The sequence below is a fragment of the Sciurus carolinensis genome, chromosome 4 (assembly GCF_902686445.1).
Source record: "Sciurus carolinensis chromosome 4, mSciCar1.2, whole genome shotgun sequence".
NCBI classification, from domain to species: Eukaryota; Metazoa; Chordata; class Mammalia; order Rodentia; family Sciuridae; genus Sciurus; species Sciurus carolinensis.
Genome location: NC_062216.1, coordinates 81125476 through 81151051, shown reverse-complemented (window position 1 = coordinate 81151051; position 25576 = coordinate 81125476). Strand labels below are relative to the sequence as shown.

Sequence of the window (25576 nt, the reverse complement as noted above, 5' to 3'; positions counted from 1 at the left end):
TATTGCCTTTCATTCTCACCACTTTTTCTTCATTTATTCATTTATCAGATACATCCTATCTACAATGCATCACTTACTGAAACAGGGTCTAGGAAAATCCGAACAGCTCTGCATAAATACATTTTCTCTGATCTTTTTTGTCAATATGGAGCTCAGCATCCATCCACTGTGTCTCAGAAGTCCTTAGCAGCACCAACACTGCCCATGCAGAAGGCCTAGAGGCCCTGGAATAAGATGGACCAACAGCTGAGCTTCCTCATCTCAGAGTCTCTCTAAATACCCCTTCTACCCTTCAGAAGCCCATTGTTCAATCTAGATTCTGCCTCCTACCAAAATCCCATCTCTCTCCTCATTTCTTTGGATTCACTAAGCCAGCCATTTTATCATCTACCTGGTTTTATCCTGAGTCTTTATAGTTTCTGCATGTAGCATAACACCTAGTATATCATAGCAACTTGGTCAACAAATATTTATTGAATGGTTACTAGTTATTCTGGCCTGCTGGATTTGGCAAGTGAAAACAGAGGGCATCCAGATAGATAAGCAGCAGAAATGATTTTGTATAAGTGTGTCCCAAATTTTCATGAAAACTCTACCCGTGAGGTGTTGGGGAAAGGCTGAAACAGTTTTAATCTCACAATCCAGAGAGGAAGACACACTTAGTTCTTAAAACAGAATGGCAAGTACAAGAACAGAGGAATTTCCTTGGGTACTACTTTTCAGGTCAAATAAACCAATCTTTTAACCTTTCACCGTAAGATTTGCTCTCTTCACCTTTAATCTTTTCCCAAACTTTCTCAAATTTTAGTTGTGAGTTACAGAGGAGAGCAGCATACTATGGTCATACAGCCCTCCCTTGGGTGTATAACAGAGCCTGACCATATTATTCCCCAAAAGTCACGTTGTCCTTTACCTTCCCAATATAAATTCCTTGTTTAAAAAGCAGGACTGTGTTGCTAATGTGTGCAGCTTGCCCTCTTCTAGGGCTCCATGATCTTTCTTGATCATGATTTTTGACAAAGTCAGTTCCTATTCTTTCTAATTCTAGAGCAGTATGGTTTTACATCCTGTGAGAACTATTTTGCATTCTTCCTAACTGAACTTCATCCTTTTAATATCCCCTTTCATCACATCAGATTTACTATTTAATGTTTAATTCCATTTTCAAGTAATCAACCACCCAGTCCAATCTGATGTCATCCACAGACATAAAGAACAAGTTTCTAATACCATCATCTAAGCTGTTAAACAAAACAAGATGCTTCTCTGTATGTTTAGTAAATTGCCCCCCACACCCAACCCAACTTGTTATTTACAGTCTCTCACCAACCATCCCACCTGACTAGTGACAGAGGCCTCTTGTTTGATAAAGAGAAATGTCTGTCTTTTCAGCTTACTTTGGCATGGGACAGACAAATTGTCCTTTTCCAGTAATCAGTCTCTGATTTGGAGTTTCATTAATAATTTAGACTAGCTCCTCTTTAATCCATTGACAAGGGGAATGTGATTCCCAATTCTTGGGACCATTGAAAGGACCCAGTGGCTGATCTTTTAATGGGAAGAATTATTATGGAGTTCAATAAGGAAAGGTCTGAGTACCTTTCTACTAGGTAGGCAAGAAAATATCCCCATTAGAGAATGTATTTTCTTCAAATAAGATTTTAAGCTGGGTACAGTGGTACACACCTGTAATCCCAGTGACTGGGGAGGCTAAGTTAAAAAAAAATTAAATCTAAGTGGGCAGTGAACTTATCGTTACCTAGATTTTTTCCCCAAATATGTATTGCAATTCAAAGACAATCTATCCTACCAGTAATCCTGTCTCTTCTACTCATTTACTTACTCTAGTAAATCTCTTCTTCAAACCTGGGATGAAACATGGGATCTTAAGTGGGGAAATAAACTTTAATATGTTTATCTGATACAAACTTGTTATTCCAAATAAGTTGTTTGGAAAACTCACATCAGACCAGACTAGGGATTTAGATTCAAAGAGGAAGTCGCTTCCCGGTGATACATGTTAGCAGCAGGAGTCTCCAGGGAAGGAGTAGTAGAAACTCAGGCTGCCAGATGAGCATCTAATCTAAACTCTGAGGAGGTTCTAACATAAGTTTATTCTTCCCTATCCTTCTTTTTTTATACTAATAGAAAATTATGTGTGGGAAAAAAGTGATATTTGTAATGTTTATCTCTCCATACTAGACTATAACTTCAGTGAGGGCAAGATATTTTGTGTTTTGTTCATTGTTGTATTTGCAGTAATCATAATAGTGTCTGGCACATATCAGTGCTCAAACATTAATGAATGAATGGTTTAGTCAAATGAATGAGTGAATGAGAAGACAGTAAATGATATTTTCATAACTAATGATAGGGAGAAAAGGAACAGAAGGTAATGCAGATAAGAAATATTTGACATTTATAGTTCCAGATAGAATGTTCTTACCTTATAGTTTTTCCTCCTGTCAAACCACCTAAATCGGGCAGATATTTAAGAGAAAAGCTGAATAAATGGGGTTGTGGCTTGTCAGATCTTAAATTGTAAAGTTCTTTGAAGACTTATTTGGCAAGACATTTACAAGCCCCTGATGACTCCTTGTCTCGTGTTTGAGACTAGTAGAGCAGGCCCTCCATGTGTGCATATGTTAATCCAGCGTTGTTCTCTGACTAGTGAGACCCAGCTTCTTAATCAGCCAACTGTATACTGAGCACTTTCTATTTTCCTGTGTAGCACTCAGTTAATCCAAGGTAGCCAACCCTAAAATAGAACTATTCATACTTTTCATTTATAAAGGGAATAAGAGGTAAATAACAGCAAAACAAGCTCATATAAAGGAAATATTGAAAATACCAACAGTTTCTTGAACTCTCCCGAAATAAGTCCTATTAAACATTATCTCTTAAACCATCTATGGTCTTTTGAATCTAAATTCCAACATCATTCCATATCCTTATATCATGATGCATAGTAGGTGTTCATCTACTATATTAGAATATATTAGAATGAATGATAATCCTAAAGTGAAACGCAAATTATATAGTTAGAATGATTTTCAGCAACAGGGTTAAAAGTAAAAGGGTTTTTTGGCTTAACCTTTAGTCACTTTGAAAAATTAAATTCCATCCCCTACCAATGTTGTTATTGATTTTGTAGCAGTCTCCTCTATACTGCATTGTAATCAGAGGCCTGTTACCGATAAGTTAGGCACTGAGGACTAAGGTATGAAGGCATCTGCCTTACCTTACCACTGACTCTACTGCAGTTCCTATGCAGAGCAGGCATCTGAGACATGTGAGGCGAGCAATGAAGAAGGGAGGGAGGGGATGAGAATAGTGGAGGGTGGTTTGGTCTTGGACAGGTAATGAACTGCCCAGGTGTCTTCTTCCTCCTCTGTATAGTACAGAAGTGGTTCATCTTGGAATTTCTCAAACTCTATTGTACAACCTACAAGCATAAGAAAAATAACAGATATTCTTTTTAAAAAAAATATGGCAGAATAGGTTTGAGGAAGTAATATGTCAAGGTTAAACAAGTTTCTTTACCAAACAATTGTGAGAGCCCTCTCCTGTGATGGTTCACTGTGAACCCCAGAAGGAGATGCAGTATGCACCGTGAGGTCACTCAGCTGCCTCCTGGAGTTGACATTCTATCAACCGAAGTATCCCTCATGTAGGGCTGACTTTATTGACCAAAACAAGAAGTTCTGCTGTGCCGTAAATGGGTCACAATGTGACAGTGTGTGCACATGCTGGCATTTCCATTTCTCGATTTGGAACTGACTGATCTGATCAATTGCCAGGACAGCAGAGGTGTGCCTGTCCCCAGACTTGCCTCTCCCTGGATTTCTACTTACCCTAGTCTCTGATTGCCACAGGCCTTTGGTAGTCCTAGCCCCAGCCCACTTCATGACTCTGAAGACACTGGTGCTGTGTCACAAACCTCAGGTTATTGTGATAATAACTGGAGCACCTCTAAATACATGAAAGCATCTTGCATTTGAAAAGTCTGGTAGTAGCCTTCAGTATTCACCCCCAAATTATGGGAGCTGCCAGAGCTTCTGATGCAGCTTCAGAATCCTGGTTTCCATGGTGAATCCATCTGCCTCCTTTACTTGAAATCTTTAAAGGCCATTTCTCCTTGCTTGCACCCACAGTTTAAGAAAAAAATCTGGAACAATTCCCTTCATTCTCTCAGGGCAGTCTGAGAAGTGGAGTGGAGTGGAAGGGAACAGCACCTTTTTGTAACAGTCTTGCCTAAAAGTAGATTGAAGGAGCACAGCCAAGGCCACCTGTTACACATGGGATTCCTTGAGGATACAACTGAATGTCTCTGTCCTTACACCTCTCTTTCATTTCTTCTTCATGTTATCCATAATCATCCCAACTCTGTCACATTTTTGGTGCCAACGAAATATTCATGTGCATTGTCAAGTTCTAAATCTGACAAGCTCTTGTGGGATCTCAGATCTGATATATTTTTTGAAGGAAAAATGGAGAAGATGCCAGGAAAGATGTCCTCAACTGGCCTGAGGACAAATTAACTCCTCATTCACCAGGGAAGCCAGACTAGCACTCTATCTGAGGACACAAGCACTGGTCTGTGTGTTGCATGGTGATGTATTAACCAGTAAGCAGTGCACTTTGAATGGGGTCTTTAGTATAATACATGTATTGGTATTTAAACTGTTCAGTATATCCCTTCATCAGGTCATTCATTTGTTCCCATTGAGAGACTACTAAGGGTCTGGTACTATTCTAGGCACTCGAGATGAGGCAGTGATCAAAACAGACAAAAATCTTGTCCATTATATCACATTCTAAGGGGAGAGGCACAGAAAATTAAAAAAGCAATTATATATAATGTTAGAAGGTGTGATCTGCTATGGAGAAAAAGTAGGGAAGTGGGAAGATGAGTACTGGCAAAGGAGTTGCCATTTTTAAATTGGGTGGTCAGGTAAGGCCTCAGTGAGATCATCAAATCTGGTTTGAAGATAGTGAGAGAGCAATTTCTGTGGCTCTCTGGGGCTCTCTGGGTGGAGAAATGTATGCTCAGGCCAGAGCTGGTCTGGGTGTTGGAGCCTCGGGGGCCGGCAGGGTTGCTGAGGAGGGCAGACAGGAGTAGGGGAAGAGGCCCACTCTGCACCTTCCATAAAACTTCAGGATACAGGTTTTGAGATGGTAAAGTTATGTGGTTAAACTAGAAATAGACCCATTTGCCTACCTCTGTTAGCTCCAGACCTCAGCTAGCTAACATATAGTACAGAGGCTAGGATCTGATCTTCTGAAATATTTCAGGGAGTTTTTATTAAGTCTTATTTATTCAATTTTTTTAAAATTAAAAGAAATGACTGCTTTTCTGTATTAAGGTCATCATTGTGAGGGAAATTGATAACTAAATTTCAGGAAGCTGCAGAACTGTTATTTTATTTTCTGCAAGCTCTCGTTCTGACACAGCAGGACATAGGTGAGAGAAGCAGAGACAGACCCAGTCACCCCACCTCCTCTCCTCTGGAGCCTATTACAAGAGCCTCAGTTCCACACTGAGCTCAGAGAGGCAGAAGGCTTCTTCCAGCAGCACAGCATCTGGAGCCATGAAGACATTCTAGAATGGTGGTGTGGCCAGAGACAGGAGGAGGGCAAGCTCTCTGGCCATCTCACATCTACATGCAGATTTCTTCACATGTAAACTGAAAGTGTGTCTGCTTCCATGGACACTTATAAAACTGATATTGAATAAAGGGAGCAGAAATTATTAAGGTGTTGAGTGCTTATTATATGCCAACTCACTTTTTGGCAGTATCAAGATGTCTTTGGGCTCATCAGGGACTCAGGAGGAGAATTGAGTGAACTTTGGCACTTCTATTATATACCTCTATCTTCTATCTACATCTGTAATGTTGTTATTGTAATTCAATCACCTCCTTTGAATGAATTAGAACAATATTCTCTTCAATGAATAATTTATAATGAAAGGTAAAAATAATTATTTATTCCTCCAACCTCCATTCTGTCTTATAACTTTCATGAAGGTGAAGAATCTGACTTATTAATTCATCACTATATCCACAGCCAGGTTGATTCTAGGACCCATGTTTATAAGTGGAAGTTTTTAGTGGGCTGGTATCCCTTATTTCTCAACTTGAAATATTGTTACAATTCAGTTTCAAAGCTAAGGGACATATTTATTAAGTCACACAGTTAATAAATGGTAGAGCTCAGATCTGAACTTAGATCTTTGAACCCATAACCCATACGTATGCTTTACGTTCTATCATTAAATTGTCCTTTCAACATAAACACACATGACCTCACTTTCTCATCTGTCCCAGGCATTTATAGACCAGAGGAGAGAGAAAGAGGTCATGCCTTGAGAAATCTACTCTTTGCGTTATCAGCTGACCCTCTGTGGGCCCAACAAAGGATCATGGTGATAGAGGAGGAAGGAGGCCACTTCCTGTCTTTCAGATGCTGCTCAGAGCCTGAAATCACACACAACTGACTTCATTCTGGTTGGGCAATAGGATGTTATTATGGGGAGATTTCATAGTGGACAGCATGGTTTGCTGCAATGCCCTGGGCTAATGAAAACAATGATAGTTGCTATCCTTGCTTTATAGGTTCTGGGAAAATTGGGAAGATCAAAAGAGAGAAGAGATGGGAAAAGACTTTGGGGACAGGGGACATATGATCCATCATTCCCACTCTTAGTATTTATCTCAAAGCAGTGAAGCCTTATGTTCACAGGAAACCCTGTATGTGAATGTTTATGGCTACATTAGGCACAATTACCAAAAACTGGAAGTAAACCAACACAATAGAATACTACTCAACAATGAAAAGAACAATCTACAGATATATGTGATGACAAGGCTGAATCTAAGGGGCATGAGAACAAGTTAAAAAACCAATCTCAAAAGGTTACAATACTATATGATTCCATTTGTATGACATTCTGGAAAAGGAAGAGAGGACAGATCAGTGGTGGAGTGAAGGGAGAGTGTTTCTTTAAAGAAGTAGCTCAGCGAGTGTTTGGGGTGATGGAATTGTTTTGTGTCTGGACTGTGCTGGTAACTACAAGATTCTATGCCGGGTTAAAATTCATGGACCTGTACATCAAGAATAAAATGATGATGATGCTAAGTCAATAATTTGAAAGTACTATTAAAATACAGAGTAGCAACAAGAATAACAGTGATGACAGGAGGTTTCTGCAGTGGCAAAAAGGTTGTCTTTGCAGAATTCTGATATTCTACCACCTCCTCCTCAGCAGCAGCACACTCTGAAAGCCACTGTCGTAGCAGAGCCCTCCCTGCCTTTTCTCTGGGGTGGCTAAAAGGGCTGAGTGGCATTTGGGCATTGATTCTCTTTGTGATTCAAATGTAAAATCAGGAGCAATGGAATGAATATTTATGTATAGGATTGTCAAACTTTGAAGACAAAAGCCCCCAGCTTCTGTGTCTCATGAGGTTGGATTCCTGAAAACAGGAAGTTCAATATCCTTTTGTGCAAGGTCATGACACTGGTGGCTCAGGCTGAATGAGAAAAGTCATCTTCCAGGCTAGCCAGGGCCTGAGAAGGCACTTCCTTGCCACCTTCTTAGGAGAGTTGCTGTCTTGGGTGCTGTCATTCACCAGATCTGACTGTAATTAACCTCCTCAGGAGCTAAGCAGGAGGTGGTTTTTTCCTGGTGCTCAGAACAACATTCTGGACCCCAGAGGTCACCAACATTTAGGAGACGTTCAGTTTTGTTTTCAAAATCTGCTCTTTCTCTTGGCATCATGGCCTCAAAGACTTCTCCACAAATATGTCTCTTTGCTTCCACTGTGGAAAGTAACTGGATGAGAGGAAGGATCTTAAAGCAGAGAGCTCTGCTGATGTGAACAGATGTAGACATTCCATCACACCATTCTTGTCCAACCATTCTCCCTGCCACCTTCAATCTGGCCTCCTTCCTGAAGCCTTCTAGGAACTCTAAGATAGTGGCAGCCTTTCTTTGGGATTTTTTTCTTTTAGAAAGAAAAGATTGATCTACCACTGAGCTGTATACTCAGACTTTTTTATTTTATTTTGAGACAGGGCCTCGGTAAGTTGCTCAAGCTGGCCCTGGAATGGGTAATCCTTCTGCCTCAGCCTACTAAGTAGCTGGGATAACAGGTGTGTGCCACCACACCTGGCTCTCCTTTGGAATTTCCATGGCAGTGGTCTACACTGCTGTGGTCTTGTATGTTAACTGTTGTGTAGGTGCCATATTTCATATGCTTGAAGATCACACCAGTGTTAGGTGACATTTGGATTCTTTCTTATTCATCAGAGGCCAGACCCCTCAGCTCCCATCTTGTTCCTTCCAGATTGTCCTGCATTCTGACAACTGAGGACTCTTTCTGACACAAAAACCCTGTCTTGTCATTGTGACAGAATTCTTGATTGCTTCCAGTGATGATGACAGTGATGATGACAACAATAATCATGATAACAATAATAGCCAACATACTAATTGTTTGTTGGGCACTATGCTACCATGCAGCCCAAATTAACTGGTTAAACATTCCAACTGTAAGAGTAGGTACTAATATCAGCGCATTGCACATGAGAGGAAACTGGAACACAGAGAAATTAAGCAAGTTGCTCAAGGGCACACAGCTATCAAGTGGCAGAGACAAGATTTGAACTCAGGCAGTTTGGCTTCAGAGGCTCTGTTGTTTCTCATACCTTAGCATGTGGACTCTGAACTCCTTTGCACAGAATTCACCTCATTTTGAGATCCAGGCCCTGCCTCCCTCTGCAGCTATGTCAACCTCCAGTCACCATGACTGTGTCTACTAGGCTTTGGCCATAATAGGTCCCTGGTGGTCTGTGATCATGCCCAGGTTTTCTCAGCATCTTGTGTCTTTGAACAGATTGCAAAACCACTTTGCTTCTCTTGTCCAAATAGAAAACTTTTCTCTCAAGTCTTAGCCCCAGTGCCATAGCCTCTCTGGTGTAATGTGAGACAGTCCTGTGCCCTGGATTCCCTCTGTCACATGAGCCCTGTTGCTCCATAGCACCCTAGTCACACCCATCTTGTCCCCATGTCCCCTTGCAGTTGCTGTTTCCTGGGCCAGACACACACTCCCTGTGATCTTTTTATGTCTGATTCTTCCTATCATTCAGGTCTCAGTTCAGGTGCCACCTTCTCAGAGAGGCCTTTTCCAGATGGCCAGTCGGAACTTGTTCTGTCAATCCCTTGTTATCCCATTACACTGCTTTGGATTCTTTTTAACACTTCATTTTCACTCATTGAAATCATCCATGTTCCAGTTCCCTGTTGCTGCACAGCAAACCAGCCCCAGGTTTAGTGGCTTCAATCAAGAGCCATTTCGTTGTATTCCACTGTTTTGTGGACCAGATGTTTAGATAAGGCTTGACTGAGTGACTCTTCTACTGCATGTGGCATGGAGTCACATGATGGGGTCATTTGAAGGGGTCAAATTGACTCTACCCTAATGCCTGGTGTGCCTGCTGGATTGGCCAGAGGCAGAGCCCTGCTGGGACTGTGGGCAGGAGCACCTACAGGTGTGTCTACAGGGTGGTGGCCTCAGGATTGTTGGACTTCATACATGGTTGACCCATTCCCACAGAGTGAGGTTCCATGAGGTTGGGGAAAGCTGCTTATACTCTGTGCTCAGAGGTCCCAGAATGGTACTTCTGGTACTTTCTATTGGTTGAACAAATTACCTAGGCCAGCTGAGAATCAAGAGGAAAGAACCTAGGCTTCATCTCTTGACGTAAGGAATGGCAGAGCTTTTGTGCCTGATTTTAACCTACCACATTTTTTTTAAATCAAATTTTTTTAATCTGCCATCCTTCTTTACTATGTGATTTTTTTACAAAGCCAGATCTTGTTCCTCTGCAATGTGTAACCTCAGCACCTAGAATTTTGTCTATGCACAACAGGTACCAAGAAATGCTTGCTGAATATAAATGAAAGAATATATACATGAACAAATGAATGAATAAAAATGTAAATGAAGAGGAAACGGAATGAATGTTTACACTTCTGACTCTGGAATGTCAACTTCTTAAAAAACAGGGTCAGATTTTTTTCTTCATCTTTGTATCATCATTTCTTAATATGGTCCTCAACACTAATCAATGCTTGGTAAATATCTGTGAAATGAATCAATATATTCTAATTATTATAGTTAAAGGAGATAATGTTATTCCCAGCACATACATAGGTATTGAATAAGAGTGGCTTTATTAATGAATTAATAATTCCCTATACACAGGAAAATCAACATATATTTACTTGATAATAATGGAATAAAATGGACCAGATCCCTACCTCCCTGCCTTGTCCTACTCCTTTGGCTTAACAGGAGGCTCTCTAGAGTGGAAGTGGCAGCCAAGAACAACCCCAGGGCCCTGTAGTCTGATCACCTCTAGGTCGGGCAGGGACTTTCCTCCTGGCCTTCCGGCACCTTTCTTCTTGCATGACTGCCAAGGCCAATTCTCTTTGAGGTCATTAAGATGGAGGCAGAGATGACGATCTGAGCCACTCAGAGGGCTAAATTGTGATTCAGGGCTGCTCTCCAGGAGGATCAAGTGAGATTACAGTTCTCTTAACATTCTGGGGTTGTTTTGCCCTTGTGCAAGTGTGTGCTTACAGTAATTGCTGGGAGCCATGTGTTGAATACAGTGGAAACGGAGGGAGTTAACATCTGATATGCTAGAAGGGGAAGGAGACCCTCGCCATGTGGTCCCTGTTATAGTGTGTGGTCTCTCTCCCCAACAGGCAAAAGGAGGACTATTCTGACTGCATCTGAGCTGGCAACTAACTTAGCACCCAGGGTCATATCTCATGTTGTCCCATTACACCCTGTGACCTTGAGCAATGTACTAACCTCTCCAAGGCTTTGATTTCCTCATCTGTGAAATGGGACTAATTCCTAAGTTCTTTCTCTTCTGTGTTTTTATTTCCCTATCCAAATCTGTTTTAGTAATCCCAATCTGAGTCACTCCTAGAAAAGGAGCCTAAATTCAAGGAAGCCCTCTGATGGCAAAACATAATAAGGACTACTGTAAAAAAAAAAAAAAAAAAAAATTCCCTACTTTAAAATCAGACAGATTTTTAATCTCATTTTAGATCCCCCATGTATAGTGGACTTCTAATTTCTTTAAAAATTTTTTATTTGTTTGAATTAGTTGTACATGACAGTAGAATGCATTTATACATTTTGATAGATCATGCATAAATGGAGTATAATTTCTCATTTTTCTGACTGTACATATTATAGATCACATCAGTCATGCAGTCATATATGAACATTAGGTAATAATATCTGTTTCACTCTACTGTCCTTCTTACCCCAAGCCCCTTCCCTTCCTTTCACTCCCCTCTACTTAATACAAAGTAACTCTGTTCTTTCCTATTCCACCCCCCACTATTGTGAATTAACATCTTTTTTTGGATTTGGCTTATTTTGCTTAGCATAATATTCTCCAACTCCATCCATTTACCAGCAAATACCATAATTTCATTCTTCTTTAGAACTGAATAATATTCCATCACATATACCACATTTTCTTGTCCATCTATTGAAGTGCACCTACATTGGTTCTACAGTTTAGCTATTGTGCATTGAGCTGCTATAAAAATTGAGGTAGCTGCATCACTGTAATATGTTGATTTTAAGTCCTTTGAGTATAAACCGAGGAGTGGGATATCTGGGTCAAATGGTGGTTCTATTCCAAGTTTTCTGAGAAATTTCCATATGCCTTCCATAATGGTTGCAACATTTTGCATTCCCACCAGTAACGTATGAGTGTACCTTTTTCCCCACATCCTCACCAACATTTATTGTTGCTTGTTTTCTTGATAATTGCCATTCTGATTGGAGTGAGATGATATCTTAGAGTAGTTTGGATTTGCATTTCTCTGATTGCTAGAGATGTTGAATATTTTTTCATATATTTGTTGATTGATTGTATTTCTTCTTCTGTGAAGTATCTGTTCAGTTCCTTAGCCCATTTACTGATTGGGTTGGGTTTTTTTTTTTTTTTTTTGATGTTAAGTTTTTTGAGTTCTTTATATATCCTAGAGATTAATGCTTTATCTGAGGTGCATGTGTTAAAGACTTCCTCCCAATCTGTAGGCTCTCTCTCTCTTCTAATTTTTTAAGGATTTTTTTTTCTTTTCAAAGATTCTTTCTGTCCTATTTTAAGACATTTTAGTTCTTAACAGTACTAAATTTTATTCCAAACCAAAGAGCACTGATTGCCACTCAAGTTAAACAATAATGCCTTCCAGCTTGGGGTTAGTTTTATTACAAGGGCATTTATTGGAAGCATCAAGATATTTGGAAAACTTTTTTCTCCTTCTTTCCCTTGGGCCTCCTTGAATATACAGTTCTTCATGAATGTGAATTTTCCTAAAGTTCAAGATCCAATGACAGTTTTTAAAAATCTGTGTTTTAGTTAAACCTCACAGATTATATCAAGGGAGGATAAGAATTTTCAAAGAAAAAGCCAGCTCACTTTTGTTTCTGCTTTGGCTAATTCTGGGGCAATGTGCTCTCCCTGTTGGCCCCCAGACTGGCCTAGTTTAAGGAACAAATTAGAGAACAAGACTTTTCAATCTAAGGGAACATTGTCTTACATAGGACAATTTTAGATATTAGAACTTCTTAGCCACAGAAGCAGCTAACAATTTTGAGAATCCACTGTGTGCTAGATGTGTTGTTAAGTGCTTTCTTACATTTTATCTTATTCATTAAAGCAGTATTTCCAGACACATGGGGCTCCACAAATGTACCCCCGCCCCCCGTTCCTGCAGCTGGCCTGAGACAGCCGAAACTTAAATCCAAAGTATTTGCAGATTCTTTCTACAGGACTGTGTGAAGTTCATTCTTCCCATTACTGGCTCTTTGGTTTCTCTGATTATTTTCTTATGAAAGATGCTTAAACTATGTAAGTCTTGCTATGCTATTATCTAATTTGTTTTTTAATAGCTTTAATTTATTTTCAGATATTTTCTCCCAGTTGGTGGCTTATCTTTTCATGATCTTAACTGCATCTTCTAAAGAGAAGTTCCTAATGTCGAAGTCTAATTTATCTTTGATCTTTTGGTCATTGTTGGGTTGTTTTGTTCTGTTATGTGGATTGTGTTTGGTTTAGTGTTGTATATAAGCAATCTTTCTCTAAATCCAGGTTACAAAGATTTTCTCCTAGAAGTTTTATAATTTTAGGATTTACACTTTAGGTATACAATTTACTTTTGAGTTAATTTCTGTACGTCTTCTGAGGTGTGGAATAAGGTTCTTTTTTGCATGCAAATATCTAATTATTTCCACACCATTTGCTGAGAACCAGCCTATCTGCATTAAATTGCCCTTGCACCATATATGGGTGGGTCTGTTAGTGGGCACCATCTTCTATCACAATGATCCTCTCTCAAGGCCAGTGCCAATATCATTCCTGAAGCTTTACAACAAATTTTGAAGTCACGTAGTATAATTCCTTCAGTTTTGCTTCTCCCTTTCAAAGTTTTCATGTTATTCTAGACAGTTTATCATTTCTTTCATTTATTTCTTCAGGAATAAAGTTATAAAACAACATCTAGAAATCTAAAGACAAATTTAAAATTAAAAGTTATTATAGAACAGTATGGAAATTTTCTATCTGGAGCTTCATCAGGAAGTGAGGCACTCTGAGTTTGGAATTCCATTTGGTTAATCAAAAATTATTTCATGTACCTTGCACAGACTGCCAATTCTCAAAAAGAAGCTAAAGTATAATAATTTATACTTGAAATGTGTTGGACAGGATTACAAGTTTTATTGATGTTTTACAAAGTACTTTGGGCCTGGGGTAGCTTAGTCATTGTGAGCATCAGTTGTCATTACCCTAACAAAGTGGTGACTTACTGACCGAAGGGAGTTTATTTGGTAACATTGCTGCCTACCATGCTATCTACTCTGGTTTTGATATGGAAGTTACCTTTCTTCACACATCTGAAATGTTATATCCAACAGTTATATGCAAAGCATTCTGGTGTCTCTCTCTTCCAATAAAGCACATCCCTGTTTACGTTAAGCTTACTATCTTCTGAGGAAAACAAAGGGCAACTATTATTTGGGACAGTTGAGCACTGATCCCTGCCACTGTGTGATGTTGAGCAAATTACTTACCCTCTTTGGGCCTCAGTTTCATCCTTTGTCAAATGAAAAGTTTAGACGAATTGTTCTGGAGTTGCACATTTAGCTCTGACATTTTTCGAATCTTCTGTAGTGTCTTTATTAACTTAAAAATTACAAGCCTTAAAAAATACACAAAAATTTTAAATGACAAAAAGCACCGTAATGAGTCCAAGGAGGAGCTTTTGCGGTCAGTGGTCTTTTGATGCAGATTGATGATCCAGACTGCCAACACCACTGCACCAGTCTACTTTTAACTATGGCCACACTGACTACCTTTAGGATGGCATTTGTGGCTCCTGGTGCTGTGATGTTCTGTGACCTATGAACCCCCCACCCCCAATTTGGAGATGGAAAGGAATAGCTTCTAAGTCCAGGTAATTTTGAAGCTTCAGAGTTTTCTTGATTTCAAATGTATCTCCCAGGTAACTAGTACAGTATTGAAATCAAGAGGACTTTATTGTCTTTCTTATGCCAAGGCACAGAAGAGCTACTCCAGTCATATTCCCTATGATAATTGCTCTAGTTACAGAATAAGAATCACCAAGAGCCCAAAGTTTACTAGGAAATGCAGAACATAGATATGAATTTAAAATAACATGATAGCATTTATTGAGCATGTACTGTATACCAGGTGTTGTATCAAGCACTCTTGGTGCATTATATAATTTCATTTTCACAACAATCTTAAAAACTAGGCATTATCAACTCCCTACAGATGAGAAAATGATGCATAAAGAGTTTCTGTTACTTTTCCAAGGTTATACAGTATTAAGTGGCAGAACTGGTCTTCCATACATATCTGTTGCAATCTTGACCTTGAACTCTTAATGACTACATCAGAGACTAGCTCTCATTACTTAGCCAGAACTTTTAGAGAGTAATTGAATTTTTAGTATGAATTACAGTGATCTAAACCAAAATAACAAGTGCTAATGGATCACTCTGGGTAAACTTGATAGAAGAAAGAATCCACAGAAGGTTTCCTGGAGAAATTGCTTTGAGTGATATTTTGAAATAAAGAACATGAATTGGCCTAGAGACAAGGGTGAGTTTGTGCTGAGGAGATAAACAATGAGACTGTGAAGATGCAAATGAACAATTATGTGCTCAGAAAGCAACTTAAAGACTTAATCATTCCAGGGTAATAACCAGAAATAAAACTGATGTCATGGAATGAAAATTCAAGAGATTTCTGTTTTTTATGGTAGACACTAGAGGTCCACTCTCAGAGTTTAAGCAAGAGGAGAAACATAATCTAAATTATATGTAATTTTATAATTTATCATACGATTCATGTAGGATAAATATGAGCTTTGAATGTTCTGAAAGTCAAGAGAAAATTTCTTAGCAAAATATATTTGATACTCAACGCATTATCTTTAAGAACACAATATAACTCACCTCACTGAGGCCCTATAGCCTTAATAGTACAATGACAATGTATTTAGTTCCCTGAATTAAGAGGCCTGGATGCAGATATTTCCAATTTTCAGAAAGAAGGGTGGCTATTCCACCACAATTATGCTAGCTGGCCCATCATCCCTGGTATTGTGCAGTGTGCATAAAAGGAACACACAGGGGTTATAGAGTGAAGTCAGGGTTGGGCAAATAGAAATCTCTCAACAATATGTATTAAATTGAGTTGAATTGAAGTCCACTTCCAGATAGTGATTGCTGTGGGTTCCTGAGTGAGGACTAATGTGTTGGGTGAATTACAGTTGGGTTCCTTCCATTACAAACCCACTAATGCTAACTTAATGTCTCTTCACATTTTCTAAAGCATTTTCTTTCTTTCTATCTCTTTCTTTCCCTCCCTTTCTCTTTCTCTCCCCAGTTCCAGAGACCTAATGACTTCTCACCCCCTTTCCGCTTTGGTACTGTGCCCAATGGCAGCACAGAGAGGAATATTCGCAATAATTATGCAGAAATGCATGCCTACATGGGAAAGTTCAACCAGAGGGGTGTGGATGATGCTTTGCTCTCCCTGAAAACAGGGTAAGAACTGCTTCCCATCTCAGAGTGTTTGATATGTTTCTCATATCTATTAAACAAGTATAGAATCAGATGCACTAGTATACCATGCATGACACCACATAACATTAAATCAAAGAAGATTTTATTTGCTCTTTATGGATTTCTAAGTTATATATATATATATATATATTTTTTTTTTTTGCAGTACTGGGGATCAAACTCAGGGCCTTGTGCTTGCAAGGCAAGCACTCTACCAGCTGAGCTAATTCCCCAGCCCATCTAAGTTATATTTGACAATGTGATTCAAGCCCATGTACAAAGATTCCTATGCTATTACTTCTGCATTTTTTTTACAAATTATTTTCTATTTACACTAATGTAACCATGAAATGAATGAAATGGAAAAAGAAAGAAAATAGAAAATAGAAAGAAAAATAGAAGGGAAGAGTCAAGGATAAGACTCATTTGTTACTCATGAAATAAAAACCTATACTCTAAGATATGAAATGATGGTTCTGGTGTATTATAGACAGAAGAAAAAGTGTAAAAGTGTTTAGATAACAAAAAGTGAGCAAGTGTTGACTGATCTCCAATTCCAGTCTTTGTTGGTATTCTTTGTGACTGAGCTCTAAGAGTATTTGTTCATTAAAGGAGTTCATGAATTACAACTGTCCCTGTGCTCATTTGGTGTCCAGAAGCCAGACCTGTGGAAAGTGATAGGCATTATAGAAGTTGGGATTTGGGGGTCAAGGGACCTTAGAGCTGTTCTCCCTTGCCACATGATGACTAGCAGCAGGTGGACTTCCTCTCAATGTCCCTCTGCTGCAGGTCTGAAAGTCACAAAGACACATGGTTACTTACTATACCATCAATAAATCTGCAACAGATTTCAGATGGTTCGATTTGGACTTGGGGCAGGACAGTTTGGGCAGTCTGAACCCTGGTACAGTCCCAGCTCCCAATCACATTAGAGCTTTGTCAACACTTTTCTCTAGGGCACCTTTTATAAAATGGCCCATGGTGTATCATGGCTGAAAGGACTGTTTCTGTTTGTTCGTTTCTCAAGGGGGGACTACTTGCTTTGCAAAAGTGCAGGGGATGATATGTTTTTCTCTTTTCAGTCTTCCCTATTACCTGTAGGGTTTTATGGGATTTCCTTCCTCTACCTTTGTTGTGTATAAATGTTGGTTTTCAACTTTGATTCATGCCTTCCTGCCCTTACTCCAAGGCCTTTCTCTAGGTGTTCCTACCTTGTCAAGGAGAGCACACAGAATGAAGTCCTTATCTGCTTAGGAATTTCAGAGATCTGAGTTCTTCCATGTGTTCCCTTCCCTTGTAATCTCTCATTTGCTCTTGTTCGAGCCTGTGCTGCCATCACCCCGACCACTCACCTCTGTCCTTGTGCTGTACGACAGAATATTGGAACCTTCCTGACCACAAAAATAGCATTGCACATCTATTGGAACACATACACCCACACTTATCCCCACTCTGGACTGTAATGAACTGAGAAATGAAAAATGTTATATAAATCTTACCCATGCTATTTGTTATCATTGTGGCGCTTACTTCTCATTATTTCTGTTATTATTTTTATTGATTCCTTTTTACTCCTTCTCCTTTTCAGACACAGCTTATGAGTTGGCTTCGGGCCCAACGTACATTCTTATCATTCCCAGTGGGAGGGAAAGATCACCTCCTTTCAACCTGAAATCACATAAAGAACAGCCTGGGATTCAGGTTTTAGATTCTGGCAGTAGTCCAACTTAAGCCTTACTTTGAACCAGTTCTCTACATAGCTTTCCAAAACCCTGCTGCCTCATATTAATGGCACCATAGGTAGTTTTGTTCTGAAATTCCTCCTCTGGATTTTGTTCGTTTGCTTCTTTCTTGTGCAGGAAGCTGGATGCCTTCATCTATGACGCAGCAGTGTTGAACTACATGGCGGGCAGAGACGAAGGCTGCAAGCTGGTCACCATTGGCAGTGGCAAGGTCTTCGCTTCCACTGGTTATGGCATTGCCATCCAAAAAGACTCTGGGTGGAAGCGCCAGGTGGACCTTGCTATCCTGCAGCTATTTGGAGATGGTGAGTTAAAGAAAGGGAAAGTGCCCATTTGTCCTTCACCAATGACTAGTCCAGAATATCAACCCTTCTTCTATCTCTGTTCCTTGAACCTGTGCATTTGCAAAAAAAAAAAAAAAAAAAAAAAAAAAGCATCTCACAGTACATGACGAAATTTGAGGTTATGTTAGATTCCTAGGGCTGCCATAACAGTGACTTAAACGAAAACTTACTGTCTCACAGTTCTGGAGGCAGGAGGTCATAAATCGGGCTGATGGTAGGGTTAGTTCCTCCTGAGGGCTGTGAGGGGGAATGTTTTAGTCCTCTCCTCTAGCTTCTGATGGTTTGCTGGTAATATTTGATCTTCCTTGTCTTGTAGAAGCTTCACCCTGATCCTTACCTTCATGTTCACATGGCATCCTACATGTGTGTACATTTTCCCTCTGAACATGTCTGTGTCTGAATTTGCCTTTTTCTTAAGGTCATTCATATTGGACTGGGATACCACTGTACTCCAGTATGTCTTCATCTTAACTAATTACATCTGCAGTGTCCCTATTTCCAAATAAGTCACATCCTAAGGTACTGGAGGTTAGGACTTCAACACATACATCATGGGGGGGACACAATTCAACCCATATTGGGTGAAGGATGAGGGAGAAGATTTAAAAAGTTGATCAAGAGGTGTGTTTCAAGATTGCAGGGTTAATCAGAACTTCCAGAATAATGTAGGAGTGACTGGTAGTAGATGTTCCAACCAGTCATCTCACATGTGGCCCAAACAGACTGGAAGTGGAAGGACTCTTTTCTTTATGTGCTCAGAGAAATGAAGGCAGAGTTGTCTACTCTTTCTTCTCTTCTTCCTACCTCGCTCTTTCAACTGGAATACTTAGGAGGCAGGCCCAGGGTCCACAAAGGCAGACACCATAAGGCACTCGCCTGTGTCATTCTGGCAGCAGAGGGAGCAGCCAACTTGCACTGAGAAAAATCTCTTCTGTTTCATTATACCCTTGTCTTCTGCATTTCTTATCACTTTATTATCCAAAGCACCTACTCTTCCTGTCATCCTCACAGAATCTAATCCAGTTACAGATGAGCAGCCTTACTCCACATGGCTCCACAGACCATCAGCCAAGTGGTTCTCTAAATTATGTCTGCAGAATCTTTGCTGTTAGGGATGAGATCAGAAGCAGAAAACCAGAGGTACATTCCCAGACTCCAGGTGAAGTCAGCTGCTCCATTTTCTAGGAAGAGCATAGTTTGATTGTGTAAAAAGTGATTGTATGAATATCAAAAGATCAGGGGGCTAGAGCTGGAGGGTTTCCAAGACCTGGTGTAAGAGCTTCTCCAATTTTAGGGTTGTCACCTGCAGGCAAAAATGGAGCCTTGTACTCATGAGGAAGAACAACACTAGAAATGATTTGCAGAAGTTGCCAAAGTTTTAATCAGATTTTACAAAGTCCAAATTTTTAGCCAAATTGGAATTATTGGAATGGACATTCTTCTTCACGATATTTTCTGAATTGTGCTTGTCTAGGATAAGAGGCATCCTAGGGCACACGGTTTATTTCATTTCCCGTCTGTCTAGAATTTCTACCTTTCTAATTCCTAGTATCCAGTGAAGTAGATAAAGACCATTGACATCTGACAGAATTGAAATAATCAAAGTATTCTTAAGCAGTGTTACAAGCAGGCAGATATGATTTGGGTGGTCTTCTTTTATTCAAACTTACTCCTCTTTTGCTATTATGTATTTGTATTTTCCTCTTCAACAACAAATCTGTAACTCTGAGGGACCCTAGGGAACCAATCAGTCTCTTTGCTGATCTCTCTGTCTCTCCTTTCCCTGCTGAGAGTCTGTTCTGTGCAATTGTAAGAGCAAGTTTCTGAATCACTTGTTTGATTATGTTAATTCTCACTGTCTATATAATAAAATGCAAAGTGCTTATTCTGACACTGACATCCTCAGAATTCTTGCATCAGTGTATTTTACTTGGCTTCTTTTGCTGACTATTATTCTGTTAAAACTGTTCCTCATGCCTCTTCTTAAGCAAGCTTGTATTTCCCCACCTCCCTCCCATTGATCATGCTATTTCTGCTGCCTCAAGTGCCTTTTTGTAAAATATAAACTGAAATTCACTCATCCATCATGCCCAATCCCAGGAACTACCTCCCCCATGAAAACCCACTATCCACCCTCTATCCACCAAATTACTTTCACTAATTTGAACTCTTGTTGCCTGTATAACAGATAGTGTGTCATATTGATCATTTATATATATCAATTAACACTGGGCAGGTAAAGGGGAGCAGTGGCAATGTGTCATGTCTTTGTATTACCTGTAGTATTTTTATTATGTTTTCACTGAATACTTATTGAATACATTGGTGAATTAATATATAATGGTATTAATAAAATTACTGTTAACTTTCTCTGTTCATTTTCTTTGTATCTCCTTGTCTCTTTCTCTCTCATGTTTCTCTCTCTCATATTTCTCTCTCTCTTTCTCAATATTCCTCTTTCCCCCACTTCTCTACTCCTCTCCTCTCTTCCCCCTTTCTCTGTTTTTTTTTTTTTTTTTTTTTCTCTGTCCTGTCTCCAGGGGAGATGGAAGAACTAGAAGCTCTCTGGCTCACTGGCATTTGCCACAATGAGAAGAATGAGGTCATGAGCAGCCAGCTGGACATTGACAACATGGCAGGTGTCTTCTACATGTTGGGGGCAGCCATGGCACTCAGCCTCATCACCTTCATCTGTGAACACCTTTTCTATTGGCAGTTCCGGCATTGCTTTATGGGTGTCTGTTCTGGCAAACCTGGCATGGTCTTCTCCATCAGCCGAGTAAGTGCTTTGATTTAGATGCCTAGAGCTTGTTAAGGATGGCTTAGCCTAGCACTGTGCAAAACAGAGAGACCCAAAAGGGCACTAACTCCAGCCTTATGTGCTAAAGCAAGAAACCACATCATGCATTTCACTAGGAGTTTTTGTGATATTTCAAGTGGACCAAAAAGATGGGTGATACTATATTTCCTTTAAGAAATATTTTTCCATGTGGGATTTGAGCATTTGTTTCTCAGTAAGAACTGCCAGATCTATCAAAATGGAAAGTCTGGTTTTTCTCCAAATGGTTTTCATCATCATTAGTCAATTCTTTTTAAGCTATAATAATAATTTAATTCTTTAAAAGAATCACATTTCTATGTAAACAATGGAATGAAACATCTCTCTCTTATTCTAACATAAAGGATGTATTAATGGTGGTCTCACTAATCCTATGTTTTAACCATGATTGGAGTATGAAGAGTTGAAGAGCTTAACAGGACCTTCAGAAATAAGTTCTGACTCACAAGAAATTTATATTCCAGAAACTTCCTTAATTGGAGCAAGAGTATTAACTCTTAGGTCACTCTTTATTTAGGTCACTTCTTCATTTCTAGTCTAAAGGGAGACATCAGGGAGAGTTTTATATATGAACAATAGCTCATAGGCAGGAGTTTCAAAAAACAGAGTGAACCTCTTTAAGTTTTATTAATAAGGTTGTGGAGCTCACTCATGTGCAGTCAACTCAAATTACCTTTTGGGATTGAGGTCCACTTTCCAGGTATGACCAACTTTGCCTCAAATGGAGTTATGAAAGTAAATGGATTTCTCATTAAATCGTTTCATCTTTTGGTCATTTGCCTGTAGTATTTCACTGATAGGGAACAATTTCTCCATTTCCCCTCTGGCTGAGTTGATTCAGATCATTCATTAGCACTGGAACAGGAGAAAGGAACTTGCATTGGTTACAGCCCCAATCCATACTGTTTCACTGCACAAGCTCTTCCCCAAGGCCTCAGCCAGGGCAATCACAGAAGAAGGGGAAACTGGTGACCTGTAATAGAACTCCCATTTGTACTCTTTGACATCATTGGTCCCTTTACAGATGAAAAATACTTGGCATTTTCTCCAGGTGATAGACAATAAGCGTGACACAGTAGGACAAGGAAGAAAAGTAGAGTGTATCTTGAAGATCTTTGACCTTGTGATGCCCTCTGGGACAATAGGCTCCCTTCTTTTTCACTTAGCCGCATTCTCCTTCTAACCTTCTCTGCTCTTATCCCTATCCATGGGAGAACATTCATTTCTGAATTATTTTGCCTTATTGTAAAGTCACAGTTCAAAACCTCCTCTTCAATACCTTCTCTTGCTATTCTTCATTGCCCAATACAAAGAGTTGTACATAGAAAGCTTTCTATCAATGCTAATTTGATAAAACATTATTTATAATAATATTAAGTGAACAATAAAGTGTAAGAAGAAAACTGGGAGTTAAAGAGAAAATAAATGAAAGAATTAAACAAGGGAGTTATTTATTCATACTCAGTATCTGATATTTGTCCCAATTTTCCCTCCCATGGTGTAGGGCACAGTAGGAGAAAAATTCTTCTTTGACCCCGGGCTTCCTAATTCTCTGTGTGAATTTGATTCATGCTTGACAAAGAACAGAATTGTTCAGCTGTTAAATGGTGACCAACATTCTAAAAAGTGTTCAAGTTTTGTCAAAGCTGGAAAAGAGTAGCAATTGTGAGCTACTGAGCTCCCTTGTGCTTTGCTGCCGTCCAGCAGTGACCAGCCAGAGCAGAGCATCCTCAGTGTCTGTAGAGCATTGCCACCTACTTCCAGAAGGCTGACAATGTTTTTTTTGCTGTGAGTTTGTATCATGACCTTGTTTTTAAAATGTGAAAATCTGGGCATAGGAAGAAAAATCAAGTCAATGGTGGAGCTGAATCAAGAACGTCATGTTCTATGATTCCAGCCTATTTGCTCAAGTGACTTGGTACAGCCAAGGCTTCTCTCTGATGGCCAGGTCACTAATCTTAGCTCATGAAATGAACTTCACTGAATTCAAGGGGGTGATTCAGACAATCTTCTAGCTACATCTTGTAAGAGTAGATGAAACTGCTTTATGCTTTCTCTGACTTTTAGATAATTCCTGATGGTAGAACGTGGTTTATGGTCATTTTTAGCTTCCCTGGATCTAATCTGTCCCGTGGTATTTTGCTTCAGGGTATCTACAGCTGCATTCATGGAGTGGCTATTGAAGAACGCCAATCCGTGATGAACTCCCCGACTGCAACCATGAACAACACACACTCCAACATCCTGCGCCTGCTCCGCACCGCCAAGAACATGGCCAACCTGTCTGGTGTGAATGGCTCACCCCAGAGCGCCTTGGACTTCATCCGCCGGGAGTCATCAGTCTATGACATCTCAGAGCACCGCCGCAGCTTCACGCATTCCGACTGCAAGTCCTATAACAACCCACCCTGCGAGGAGAACCTCTTCAGTGACTACATCAGCGAAGTGGAGAGAACGTTTGGCAATCTGCAGCTGAAGGACAGCAACGTGTACCAAGACCACTATCACCACCACCACCGGCCGCACAGTATCGGCAGCACCAGCTCCATCGACGGGCTCTACGACTGTGACAACCCGCCCTTCACCACCCAGCCAAGGTCCATCAGCAAGAAGCCCTTGGACATTGGCCTGCCCTCTTCCAAACACAGCCAGCTAAGTGACCTGTACGGCAAGTTCTCCTTCAAGAGCGACCGCTACAGTGGCCACGACGACTTGATCCGCTCAGACGTCTCTGACATCTCTACCCACACGGTCACCTATGGAAACATCGAGGGCAATGCGGCCAAGAGGCGTAAGCAGCAGTACAAGGACAGCCTGAAGAAGCGGCCAGCCTCAGCCAAGTCCCGGAGGGAGTTCGACGAGATCGAGCTGGCCTACCGCCGCCGACCGCCCCGCTCCCCTGACCACAAGCGCTACTTCAGGGACAAGGAGGGGTTACGGGACTTCTACCTGGACCAGTTCCGAACAAAGGAGAACTCCCCTCACTGGGAGCACGTGGACCTGACCGATATCTACAAGGAGCGGAGTGATGACTTTAAGCGCGACTCCGTCAGCGGAGGAGGGCCCTGTACCAACAGGTCTCACCTCAAACACCCGTCGGGCGACAAACACGGCGTGGTCAGCGGGGTGCCAGCCCCTTGGGAGAAGAACCTGACCAACGTGGACTGGGAGGACCGGTCTGGGGGCAACTTCTGCCGCAGCTGCCCCTCAAAGCTGCACAACTACTCCACGACAGTGGCAGGTCAGAACTCGGGCAGGCAGGCGTGCATCCGGTGTGAGGCCTGCAAGAAGGCGGGTAACCTGTACGACATCAGCGAGGACAACTCCCTGCAGGAACTGGACCAACCGGCTGCCCCTGTGGCGGTGACGTCGAACGCCTCCACCACCAAGTATCCTCAGAGCCCGACTAATTCCAAGGCCCAGAAGAAGAATCGGAACAAACTGCGCCGGCAGCACTCCTACGACACCTTCGTGGACCTGCAGAAGGAAGAAGCCGCCTTGGCCCCGCGCAGCGTGAGCCTGAAAGACAAGGGCCGTTTCCTGGATGGGAGCCCCTACGCCCACATGTTTGAGATGCCAGCCGGCGAGAGCACCTTTGCCAACAACAAGTCCTCAGTGCCCACTGCCGGACACCACCACCACAACAACCCCGGCGGCGGCTACATGCTCAGCAAGTCGCTCTACCCTGACCGGGTCACGCAAAACCCTTTCATCCCCACTTTTGGGGACGACCAGTGCTTGCTCCATGGCAGCAAATCCTACTTCTTCAGGCAGCCCACAGTGGCAGGGGCGTCGAAAGCCAGGCCGGACTTCCGGGCCCTTGTCACCAACAAGCCGGTGGTCTCGGCCCTTCATGGGGCTGTGCCAGGCCGTTTCCAGAAGGACATCTGTATAGGGAACCAGTCCAACCCCTGTGTGCCTAACAACAAAAACCCCAGGGCTTTCAATGGCTCCAGCAATGGGCATGTTTATGAGAAACTTTCTAGTATTGAGTCTGATGTCTGAGTGAGGGAAGAGAGAGGTTAAGGTGGGTATGGGAGGGGTAGGGCTGTGGGTCGTGTGGTGCGCATGTCACAGAGGGGGTCGGGGTGAACTTGGTTCCCATTTGCTCCTTTCTTGTTCTTTTAGTTTATTTATGGGATCCTGGAGTTCTGGCTCTTGCTGAAGGCAACCTTGGTGACCAGCACCATCTCTCCTCCTTTTCACAGTTCTCCTCTCCTCCCCAGATCTGTGTGCCATTCCTGTTCCCATGAGAGGGTGAACCGAGCCCTCTCAGCATGGGAGGGTGCAGAGGAGAAAGGAAGTACTGCATGCGAGCTTCCTCCTAGCAGGGAAGGAAGAGCTCTTTGCCATCTACCTTGAGTGAAGCCAGGAGGAGCAAAAGGAGGCCATGTGAGCACGGGAGTAGCTTTTCCCAAACTTATCTTTCTGTTTAGGTGAGGAAGCAAAAGCATCTAAGTG

General features: G+C 41.2%; 1 protein-coding gene across 1 annotated transcript in view; it reads left to right on the top strand.

Annotated features, from left to right (window-relative positions):
* Nucleotides 1-25131, top strand: part of Grin2b (glutamate ionotropic receptor NMDA type subunit 2B) — a 394948-nt gene extending 369817 nt beyond the window's left edge. Inside the window, exons 10-13 of the mRNA XM_047550285.1 lie at nucleotides 16012-16172; nucleotides 18050-18237; nucleotides 20817-21055; nucleotides 23264-25131. Of these exons, the coding sequence (XP_047406241.1) occupies nucleotides 16012-16172; nucleotides 18050-18237; nucleotides 20817-21055; nucleotides 23264-25120 (2445 nt within the window). The 3' untranslated portion in view covers nucleotides 25121-25131. The remainder of the gene's footprint in view (nucleotides 1-16011; nucleotides 16173-18049; nucleotides 18238-20816; nucleotides 21056-23263) is intronic.
* The last annotated feature ends 445 nt before the right edge of the window (nucleotides 25132-25576 follow it).